This window comes from Mobula hypostoma, chromosome 14 (genome assembly GCF_963921235.1).
Source record: "Mobula hypostoma chromosome 14, sMobHyp1.1, whole genome shotgun sequence".
Taxonomy (NCBI): domain Eukaryota; kingdom Metazoa; phylum Chordata; class Chondrichthyes; order Myliobatiformes; family Myliobatidae; genus Mobula; species Mobula hypostoma.
Window position 1 is genome coordinate 5,494,187 of NC_086110.1, and position 12,297 is coordinate 5,506,483.

Sequence of the window (12,297 nt, forward strand, 5' to 3'; positions counted from 1 at the left end):
TGCCTCAGGAAGACAGTAGCTACCGTTGAGAACCCTGACCACCCAGCTCAAGTCCTCTTCTCCTACAACCATCAGGAAGGAGTTACTGGAGCCTTAAGACATGCACTCAACAATTTAAGAACAGCTTCTACCCCTACACTATCAAATTTTGAACTGTCTGAAGCTATGAGCACTACCTCATTATTCCTTTTTTTGCACTAATCATTTATTTTGTAATATATCGATGTTGCAAAATAAATTTCATGTCTTATGTCAGTGATAATATAATCTGATTCTGATTCTAAATCACAGAATGGTTATATCACAGAACAAGGCCATTCATTCCATCAACTCTCTAATGGCTATTTTCAAAAAGAATCTACTCTTTGTCCTCTCCCCAGAACACTCAGTCAAACTTGATGTTGATCTTTGGGTTTGCTTTTAAATCATGATCTGGCTAGAAGCTAGCATTTGAAGTGAATTTTGTAGGAAAAATAATTATGAGACTAACGAAGCTTATGCTCCATTGTCCGCATTATCAGACTGTCACCTCCAGTGAGCTTAAACACACAATCGGTAACATTCCCTCATAGGTGCTGTGTGTTTCCAAAAGCTATACAATAACGATATCTCACAAATGTTGTTCCAAGCATTGAATACCTCGATCTTGCCATGAATACTTCAGAAGTGACAAAAAAAAACTGCAGATGCTGGAAAACTTATAACTTGGCCATTCCAGAGTAAGTACAGTGTTATTACCTACATCCTTTCTGGTACTGAAAATTAACTCTGCAAGTTTGGAGTCTCATAGCTTTGGATAAATTTTTAATAATGGCTGAAGGTTTTAAATATGAACTTGTTTTTCTTTAATTTTCTTTTCTCTACTTTTTTTTCTTACCATCACTCTGCACCCTTTAATTTTGCTGTACTTAACTGATTTAATATTAAGTTCACCAACTTGACATTTCCTAATTCAGTCAATATTCACCTGTAAGAAATGCGCAGTTATGAAATCATTGAAATCTTATGGCACAGAAGAAGGCCATTTGGGTCATCAAGGCTACAGTGGCTCCCAGAAAAGCATTCTCACCATTCTCATTCTCCCTCTTTTTTCCCTTGGCCCTGCATACTTTTGTCTCCCCAGTAAGTATCCAATTCCATTTTAAAGATATATTACTGGGCTTTCCTATTTGTGGAGTTGACGGTTATTCATTCTAGTGAAACCACACAAGTCTTCTCTCTTTAAGCAGTAAGGAGTCACTGGGAGAGGTTGGCATTGAGAGTTGTGTTCCTCTCGGGGATCCAAGAATGCAGAGACCAGCTGGAGTTCCCCAGCCCCTCTAGTGGATCCTTCGTGGATCTAACTTGGCCTCAAGGTTCAAAGTAAATTTATTATTCAAGTATGTCTATGCCATCCTGTGATTCATTTTCTTGCAGGCATTGCAGAACAAAGAAATACTATGAAACTACACACAAATGCTGACACAAAACCAAAGTGCAAAAAAAGACAAACTGTGCAAACACAAAAAAACCCAAGTAGTAGATAGATAGATGAGTAAAACCTGAGAAGATGAGTTGTGGAATCTTTGAAAGAGAGTCTGTAGGTTGTAGAATAACTTCAGAGTTGAGGTGAGTGAAATTATCCATACCAGTTCAAGAGCCTGATGGTTATAGGGTAATAACTGTCCCTGAACCTGGTGGGGTGGGACCTGAGGCTTCTGTACCTCCTTCCAGAAGGCAGCAGCAAATAAAGAGCATGGCCTGGATGGTGGGGATCCTTGATGATACAGTTTTCTTCTGACATACAGTGTTCCTTGTAGATGTGTTCAATGGTGGGGAGGACTTTTCCTGTGATGGTCTGGGCTTTTCCGCACTTGGGCAATGATGTTTCCATGCCAGGTCTGTACAAATGCCTGCTCCAAAACATACCATTTTTATCCCCTGAAATGTTGAGAGAAATCCTAGAAGTTCAGCTCACTATGAGCATCCCTTATTTATTTGGGGTCAGTGCCTCTGAAGAGACTTTTCAACTCCTCCTATAAAACTCCATTGAGTGGGCTGTATTTTATGCTGGGCACTATGCAGTAAATGTCAAATTGTGTGTCTCATTAAAGCTGAGGAAAGGTGGTTGGTGTTTGGCAGCTGCCCAGGTTAATAAAGTGACTGTACAATAAACGTCATGTCAGAGTCAGCAAGCTCTTGAGTCTCTCCTCAGCAATTGGTCCTGTTAGCTGGAGGAAAGCTAATCACTCAGCGCATTGAATCCTCAAAACCACCAGGATAGGCAATTCACTTTGCATGACTAGGGAGCTGTTTAACTTTGAAGCCATCAAAGTCATTAGATATCTGTCAATAGCTAAGTAGTTAAAGGAATCAGTAGGATTGAACAAATGTGCATTTACTGTGTATATTATTCAGTACATCCTGTCACATTTTTCAGCTAATGAATTAATTTTGATATTAAATGTGGTCACCGTTGTTTTCTGGGGAAATGTCACACAATTTTCCCCTCAGGAAGGTCCTGCAAGCAGCAATCTGTTTTGGTGATGTTGACTGCGAGTTAAGTAAAGGAACATTGTTACATCCACTTGATAACATTAATCTAATTTCTCATTGAAAGGCAGCATATCTTTAATACAGAATTCTCAACAGATTCAGATTTATTATCACTGACTTACATTCAATGGCCACTTTATTAGTTACACCTGTACACCTGCTCGTTAATGCAATATCTAATCAGCCAATCATGTGGCAACAACTTAGTGCATAAAAGCAGGTGGGCATGGTCCAGTGGTTCAGTTGTTGTTCAAACCAAGCATCAGAATGGGAAAGAAATGTGATCTAAGTGACTTTGATCATGGAATGATTGTTGGTGCCAGATGGGGTGGTGTGAGTATCTCATAAACTGCTTATCTCCTGGGATTTTCGCACAAAACATTCTCTAGAGTTTACAGAGAAAAAAAACCACCAATGAGCAGCAGTACTGTAGGCTAAAATGCCTTGTTAATAAGAGAGGTCAGAGGAGAATGGGCAGACTGATTCAGACTGCCAGGAAGACAACAGTAACTCAAATAACTACACATTACAATAGTGGTGGGCAGAAAAGCATCTCTGAACACATAACACGTCAAACCTTGAAGTGAATTGGCTACAACAGCAGAAGATCATGAACATACACTCAGTGGCCACTTTATTAGGTACAAGAGGTAGCTAACAAAATGGCCGCTGAGTGCATATGATGTGAAATTTGTTGTTTTGCAGGATTAGTACAGTGCAGAAAAATAAAAACTATAAATTACAAAAATAAATAGTGCAATGTAATGGAATGATGGTCTATTGTTCATGAACCGTTCAGAAATCTATGTGTTATATTCTGCATCATTGAACAGTAGAGAGTCAGGAACAATAGATGAGAAGGAGATTGTAGAATGGCATTGGTCCAGTTACTTTTTCAGCTGCAGTCATGAGATTACTATTGAGCAACAGATGCCAGCACACCTTGCTGCAGGTTCAGTCCTTAACCAGTGCAGGACTAGTTAGTGCTAACAGACATGCTACAGTTAACCTCAATGCACTGGCATTGAGGGCAAAAGAGAAACAGCAGGAATTCCAGTATCTGATTACAGTCCCATAATACCTGCCAGAATGGCAGGGGGGGGGAGTGTTACAAATGGCACAAATGTAGCAGGTAGTGCTACTGCCGCAGGGTAACACACAAAATGCTGGAGGAACTCAGCAGGTCAGGCAGCATCGATGGAAGAGAATAAAGAGTTAACGTTTAGGGCCAAGACCCTTCGTCACTTCTGCACCTATTGTCTATTGTCTATTGTCAGGACCATTCTTCTCCATAGATGCTGCCTGACCTGCTGCGTTCCTCCAGAATTTTGTGTGTGCTGCTGCTGTCCCCAGGTTCACGTGTAACCTCCAATGGTGTGTGGGTGGAGTCTGCACATTCTTCCTATGACCACAGTTCTCCCTGGGTGCTTCTCCCAAGGGGTTGTTGGTAGGTGACTGGCTGCTCTAAATCAGCCCTGATGTTGATCGGTTGTGGCAGAATTGGAGTAGAGTCAACAGGAATGTGAGAGGGTTGGTTGCAGGAATATTATTGGGGGAATGCTCTAAGAACTAATAGGGATGGGCTGAATGGCGTCCTTCCAAAATGAAGTGTGGAATGTCCAATAAAGACTGTATCAGCCTCTACTTCCCAGCTTTATCCCTGTCCCATTCCCAGATATTGTTCCCACTCTGCCCTTGCCCCAGTTATTGCCTTTCTGTGTCCTTGCTCCTAATTGTGGCTGTTTTCTTCTCCCCCTCAAGCTCACAAATGTGGATGTCGACTCAGATAAGAAATGGAAACACTGCAACATTCTTTGGAGACCATGTCCTAGCAACAGCTGATTTCAGAACAAAAACAAAGCTTAGATCATAAGCCTATAAGATATAGGAGCAGAATTAGGCTATTTGGTCCATCAAGTCTGCTCCACTATTCCATCGTGGCTGATTTGCTATCCCTCTTGACCCTATCAACCATATAACATATAACTATATATAATTATATACTCCCACTATTCTCCTGCCTTTTCCCCATAACTTTTGATGCCTTGACCAATCAAGAACCTATTGACCTCTGCTTAAATATACCCAGTGACTTGGCCTCCACAGCCATCTGTGGCAAAAAATTCCACAGATTCAGCAACCTCTAGCTAAAGAAATCCCTGTTTTCTAACTTAAGCTGAGATATTAAAGTGTTTTGTCTCTTTTCTCTCTGTTTTCATGTGCAGGGTCGAGACTTTCCTTTTGATGACTGTGGCCGCTCATTTACCTGCTTCCCGTTGAAAAACCCCACGGGCAGTGCAGAGGCCCTAGTCTGTAACATCGATGTTCTGCTGCACATTATGACACATAAGGTCAGTTACTTGTCAATGACTCCAGGTAAAAGGAGAAGGTATGCAGTCATCCACATTAACTCCAAGTATGTTGGCTGAGTTTTATTCAATGGTGAGAAACCAGGAACGGTAGATGGAAAAGGGGTTGAGATTCTGTGTATACATGTAAGCAAATAGGCAGGTGCAAAATGGAAAGTACCTAAGTTCTCATCTGTTGCATGAAGCAGTCTGCAAATTCATGATATGTTTGTGGGTGAATTTCACCTCAGATTTTTCCATTCCTTAACGTTCTGATAGCAGGATTTTGATCATGCCCACTGCTCACCTGTCTGTTGAGGCCACGTTTGACTTGAGCATAATCTCCCAGTAAGAATTTACTTCATTGTTTCGGATTTACTGTAAATTCCATCACGTAGCTGACTTCGAACAAGCAGAAATGCTGATTAAATTCTGGCATTCAGAGATAGCAAAAGGTGTGTATTTGAAAGAATTATGCAATCAATTAAAAGAAAATTAAGAATTATCAGAGTTGCAAAGAAAACCATTTAACCACTTAAAATAAATTTAATGTTGAACTCAATTCATTAATACCTTCCTCGCTCCATTGAAATGAATGGAGTTCTTACACCAGGTCTAATTGCATAGTGAGCTATTACCCTGGAGTATGGGGTGGAAATTGTAGGGAATTCACACTGCTGCTAGAATTCAAATGTTGAGAGAACATCTGCCAGGAAATCTGGGATTTCCACACCTGTAGAGAAATGCCTTCAGTTGCCGCCAGTGATTCTGGAGAGAATCCTGGATGTGTTGGGACTCTTGCGGGTACCACATACTCCACTCAAGGAGTCGGTCTTCATGTGGAGGCCTGGGCTGGCAGCTTTATTATGGGCCATTGAAAGTCAAACCAACCCTAGTTCTCACCCAGCCTCTAAAGAAGGGGACTTGGGAATTATCAGTTGTCATTCAGCTTCCCTTTTCCCAGGCCAGGATTTGTAAAATCAATCCTGCACCCCCCCCCCCCCGGTGAGGTCAATGCTGGAGGAATTCAACAGGTCAGGCAGCATCTACAGAGGAGAATACACAGTCAATATTGTGAGCAGAGACCCCTGTCCGGGACTGGACAGGAAGGAGGAAGAAGGTGGAGCGGGGGAGGGAGAAGAAGCTGCAGGTGATACGTGAAACCAGGTGAAAGGTAAGGTTGCTGTGTGGTGGAGGGGGAATGAAGTCAGAAGCTGGGAGGTGATAGATGGAAAGCTAAAGGGCTGAAGGAGAATAGGAGAGGTGAGTGGACCATGGGAGAAAGGGCACCAGATGGAGGTGATGAATAGGTCAGAAGAAGAAAAGGGGTAAGATGGGAGCCAGAATGGGCAATAGAAAAAGAGAGAAGGGGAGCTGGGAGAAAAATACCAGAAGTTAGAAAACTTGATACGTACCATCAAATTAGAGACTACCCAGACAGAATATGAGGTGTTACTCTTCCAAGCTGAAAGTGGCATCATTGTGGCAGTAGTGGAGGCTGTGGACCGACATGTTGGAATGGGAATGGGAAGCGGAATTACAATGAGTAGCCATCAGGAAATCCTGCCTGTTGTGAACAAACCAAAGGCTTACTCTTGACTTCCAGCATCTGCAGAATCTCTTGTGTTTATAATCAGACCAAAGGCCTTGTGCTTTTTATGATTTAGTGCTTGCTGATTCTGCTGGGCTGTCCGAGGTACTATATTCCTCACTGGATCCAAGAGAATTTTACATAAAGCAACAGCAAATTGATGGGGTGTGTCAGCCTAGACTGAAGAGGCTTCTAGTAGATTTGTTCAGTATTGAGTGAATCTTAAAGGGAAAGTAGATGGGAAGTTGAAACTGAGGTTGAGCCACATACTGATGAAGAAGTCTATAGAATTTGCACAAAGTGCTTCCTAACAGGTTGATGTTATTGTTTATTACAGCTGGGACCAGGCAGTCCGCCGGGTGTATGGGTCTGCAGCACAGATATGATCCTGACTGTGCCCTCCTACCCAGGTAATGAACCCAAAAGTATTGTGTAAAGAGGCCATAACTAACTGCACCATTTAATTAACAAACCACATCTCAAATGTAAAGAATCACCAAGAGACAGCTTTATATATGCTGTTGTCACACTTGGCCAAAAGCCTAAACCTTAGTGCATATTGATAAATGATACAATCCATCACAGCCGCTGTCTGAGTATGACATGCAGGATTTGCTAGATAAATCCAGTCTCATTGGCTCTGGAGAGCCCACCAAGCCAACCAACTTCAGCTAACCCACAGGAAACAAAGAAGCATTTCTTATGCTGGAAGCTCACAAATGGTTTCACATTGTTGTGCACTACAATGGTGAATGATTGTTCTTATTTCATGCAAATTAAGTCATTCTGTGTGATCTACAAAACCCACTGAACTGCACACAGTGCTCTCCTGTGAGAAGGGATTCCCATAGACCTTAAGGCCAGAACTATATGAGAGTGCACTAGAACATGTAAGGCGATTGATACATAGGATATGCATGAACAATGTCTTCTGTTAAGCAAGGCTTATCAGGAGCATTTGCTGCTAAAGTTAAACTGCACTAGCTGCACTACTGAGAGACTTGTGCAGTTTGCTGTGGTGGAGTTCGGGTGGGGTGGGGGATGGAAGGTAGAAGGCCATTCTAAACCATCTCCACTGGTGGTTGTCCAGTCACTATGCCTTCCCAGGGATCCCCATGGTGGTGCTGTGTCAGGAGGTTCTCATTTCTAGTTGATCCCAAGTTTTAGTCAGCAATGGGACAATCCTGTTTCTGAGACCTACTCCCACCCTACACTTCTAAACCCAGTCGCTCTGATCACTGACTTCTTGTTCCGACATAAAGACAGAAAATGCTGGTCAGGTAACATCTGTGGAAAGACCCTGGCCCAAGATGCTCCAACAACAAAGGGAGAGAGAGAAACACATTAGTCTTGGGAGCAGAAGTAGAGGTAGGAGTTTCTCTGATAGAGTGAATTAATGAGATGCAATTACAACACAAGAGATTCTGCAGATTCTGGAAATCTTGAGGAATACACACAAAATGATGATTCACCTGGAAAGACTCTGAGTTCCTGGATGATGGGATAGAGAAAGATGAATGGGCAGAATCAGAATCAGGTTCATTATCACCGGCATGTGTCGTGAAATTTGCTAACTTAGCAGCAGAAGTCCAATGCAATACATGATAACATAGAAAGGAAAAAAAAAATAAGTAAATCAAATACAGTAAGTATATATGTATATTAAATAGATTAAAAATAGTGAAAAACAGAAATAATATTTTTTAAAAATGAGGTAGTGTTCATGGGTTCAGTGTCCATTTAGGAATCTGATGGCAGAGGGGAAGAAGCTGTTCCTGAATCACTGAGTGTGTGCCTTCAAGCTTCTGTACCTCCTTCCTGATGGTAACAGTGAGAAAAGGGCATGCCCTGGGTGCTGGAGATCCTTAATAATGGACGCCACCTTTCTGAGGTACTGTTCCTCAAAGGTGTCTTGGATACCATGGAGGCTAGTACACAAGATGGAGCCGACTAATTATACAACTTTCTGTAGCTTCTTTCAGTCCTGTGCAGTAGCCTCACCCCATACCAGACAATGATGTAGCCTGTCAGAATGCACTCCACGGCACATCTGTAGAAGTTTATGAGTGTATTAGGTGACAAACCAAATCTCTTCAAACTCTTAATGAAATATAGCCACTGCCTTGCCTTCTTTATAGCTGCATTGATATGTTGGGACCAGCTGAGATCCGCATTGATCTTGACTCCCAGGAAGCTGAAATTGCTCACTCTCTCCAGTTCTGATCCCTTTGTGAGGATTGGTTTGTTTTCCCTCCTCTTACCCTTTCTGAAGTCCACAATCAGCTCTTTCATCTTACAGCCGTTGAGTGCCAGGTTGTTCCTGCAGCACCACTCCACTCCTTGCCCCAATTCAGAACGTGAACTTGTGGATCAACTCTGTCCTTTTCCGTAGCTAATTTAAAACTTATAGGACGACGGTCAGTGGTCCCAAAGTGCTCCTCCACTGTTACCTCAGTCACTCGCCCTGCCCTATTGCCCAAGAGGAGTTAGAGCCTTGCCCCCTCCCTAATGGAGCCCCTCTATATTGCCCAAGGGATGTTTCCTGAATTCACTTAACAAATTCCAACCCATCTGAACCCTTAAAGTATGGCAATTAGGAAAGATCAAATCCAGTACTAAGCCAACCTTACTCTCCACAACCTCCCTGCATATTTGTTCTCCTCATTTTCTTAGACTGTTTGGGGACCCATAGTACAATGCCATTCATATTTCTCAGCTCTATGTATAAAGCCGCTCTGGATGATTCTTCAGTAATTTCACTTCTGCCTGTTGCTGTGACACTCTACTTAATCAAAAATGCCACTCCCTCTCCTTTCTTTACTCCACCACTTTTCCGCCTAAATTACCTGTACCCTGAACCAGAATCACTGGCATATATTGTGAAATTTGTTGTTTTGTGGCAGCAGTACAAGCAAGCAAGCAAGTTTATTTGTATAGCACTTTTCAAACACAAGGCAGTTCAAAGTGCTTTACATAAGACAAAGTATAAAAATCAAACATCAAATTTCAGACAATATGTAAGAGAATAAGATTACACAAAAATAAATATGAAAAATAGAAGTTACAGACAGTGCAGGAGATTCTAATTAAAAGCTACAGCAAAAAAGAAAAGTTTTGACGCTCATTTTAAAAGAGCTTAAAGTTGGAGCAGATTTCAGATTCTCTGGAAGGTTATTCCAGATATGTGGAGCATAGTAATTAAAAGCTGCTTCACCATGTGTAGTTTTGACTCTGGGGATGGTAAACAGACCAGCCTCAGATGACCTGAGAGCTCAGGAAGGTTCATAATGCAGCAGGAGATCAGAGATGTCTTTTAGCCCTCGACCAATCAGTGTAGTGTAGTGATCGGAGAACTGGAGTGATGTGTTCTACTTTCTTGGTCTTAGTGAGGACTCTGGCAGCAGCATTCTGAGTGAACTGCAGCTGTCGGAGAGATTTCTTACAGAGACTGAGAAAGCACCATAACAGTAGTCAAACCTACTAAAAATAAATGCATGGACGAGTTTTTCTAGATCTTGCTGAGATGTAAGCCCTTTAATTCTTGCTATATTTTTAAGATGGTTGTAGGCTGACTTTATAATTGTCTTAATGTGGCAGTTAAAATTTTAAGTCCGAGTCCATCACACCACCAAGGTTTTTGGCTTGATTTGTGGTTGTAAAGACAGGGATTCTAAGTAAGCAGTGACTTTTAATTGTCCTTTTTTGGCACCAAAAAGAATTATTTCAGTTTTCTCTTTGCTTAACTGAGGAGATTTTGGCTCATTCAGTCAGAGATTTGTTCAATACAGAATTTTAGTGATTGTTTGGGACCATAGTCACTCGATGACACTGTTATATAAATCTGAGTGTCATCGACATTATTATGGTAAGATATTTTGTTGCTTACCATGATTCAAGCTACAGGGAGCACGTACAGTATACGTTAAACAGAAGTATGGATCCTTGAGGCACTCCACATGTTATTTTTGTTGGGTCAGATAGCGCTTACCAATCCATACAAAATAGACCCTCTCCTGTAAATACAATTTCAACCGTACCGGAGAGTCCCACCAGTTTTATGGTCTGTCCAGTAATATGCCATGGTCAACTGTGTCAAAAGCAGCACTAAGATCTAGTAAAATCAAAACTGAAATTTGATCCTCATCATAGTTTGAGCGGATGTCATTTCAATGACTGTTCCTGACCAGAACAGTCTCAGTGCTGTGGTGTTGTCGAAATCCAGACTGGAAAACATGGCTTAGAGCCAAAAAACTTTTAAGTTGCTGATAAACAACCTTTTCTATGATTTTACTTAAACATGGTAAATTTGATGTAGGCTTGTAGTTATTAACTACTGAGGCATCTAGGTTGTTCTCTTGTAAAAGAGTTTTAATAACTGCAGTTTTCAGGGCTTTTAGGAAGCAGCCCTGATAGAAGAGAAATGTTGGCTGTTTGCAGAATGTCTGGTGCCATGCAACTAAGGACATTTTTAAAAGGTTGTAGGTAAAATGACCAGTGAACAGGAGGAGGATTTCAGGTGTAGTACAATTTATAGTCAATAGTTAGGAGTGGTGTCATCTTAAATAAATTATTTCTAAATGAGTGAAAAGATGACATTGACTTCTGACCTGATGCAGGGACACTGACAGTATGTCTAATCTTCTGAGTACTGTAAATTAATATAAGAAATATACATTATAGATAAAATTAAACAAGTTGTGCTGCAAACAAAGAGCAAAAATAGTGAGGTAGTGTTCACGGGATCGTTGTCCATTCAGAAATCTTATGGCAGAGGGGAAGAGGCTGTTCCTAAAATGCTAAACGTGTGTCTTCAGGCTCCCGTAGCTCTTCCCTGATGGTACAAGGAGAAGAAAGTATATCCTGGTTGGTGGGGTCCTTTTGAAAATGCCCGTAGTGCTGGGAAAGCTAGTGCCCATGTTGGAGCTGTCTGGGTTCAGAAGTCTCTGCAGCTTTTTCAGACCCTGTGCTCTACCCCCTCCATATTGCACGGGATTATCGCAAGAGCTTCCCTTCTCTTCAAAACGCAGCCCTTGGGGTTACTGTCTCATCTGATGGATAGTGCTCACCCGCTTAAATTCAATAACTCTACACAACTTAGCCTGGATTATGTGTTTAAGTTTCTGAAACAGGACTTTTCAAGTATTTATGCTACCTGTTTGATTCCATCAACATTCACACTGACTTTCAGTTCTTCAGTTTGAAGTTCAAAGCGAAATTCAGGCTCAAAGTGGTGTTGGATCTTTACTTCAATCAATCTTCTTACCCTAACTTTTGACACAGAACAGTTAAAGCTGTGTATGTTACCAGTCCTGCCGCTACTGGCAATACATTGATAATGGTAACATGCTAATTAAGTTTGTCAGGGTCTGTGACTAAATGCAAAGCCTTCAATCACATGGAGCACCGCAATCTGTGGCAGCGTGCTGAGAGTGTCCACTCTTTGTGTAATTCTCCAGGGAAACAACACTCTGTTTAATCAGCTCTGCCTTTCCGTCAGGTTGATTGGTGCTGAGCAATGTGCTCTTGTCTCAAAAATCCTGATTTTGTCTGTCTTGACACCTTGGAGATTGGCTGATCGCCATCTGATAGAACAAGGATGTATGTCAGCCTTTATTATTGCCTGCTGCGCTTTCTGATAACTCAGCCAATGCTTCAACTGAGAGATAAGTCTGAGAGTTAGAAGAGGAGCTCAACTATTCATTTTGCAAAACCGCAGCGATCTGAAATATAAAGGTGCACTGCTCAGATATATGTGCAGAGAATCACTGAGTGCGCTAAATGTTATATTTCGAACATAGAACAATACAGGCCTTTTTGCCCATG

General features: G+C 41.6%; 1 protein-coding gene across 2 annotated transcripts in view; it reads left to right on the top strand.

Annotated features, from left to right (window-relative positions):
* LOC134356069 (L-fucose kinase) overlaps window positions 1-12,297 on the top strand; it is a 370,621-nt gene that overhangs the window by 246,896 nt on the left and 111,428 nt on the right. For both annotated transcript variants that reach the window (XM_063066612.1, XM_063066613.1), the window contains exons 5-6: window positions 4,761-4,886; window positions 6,812-6,884. In XM_063066612.1, the coding sequence (XP_062922682.1) occupies window positions 4,761-4,886; window positions 6,812-6,884 (199 nt within the window). The remainder of the gene's footprint in view (window positions 1-4,760; window positions 4,887-6,811; window positions 6,885-12,297) is intronic.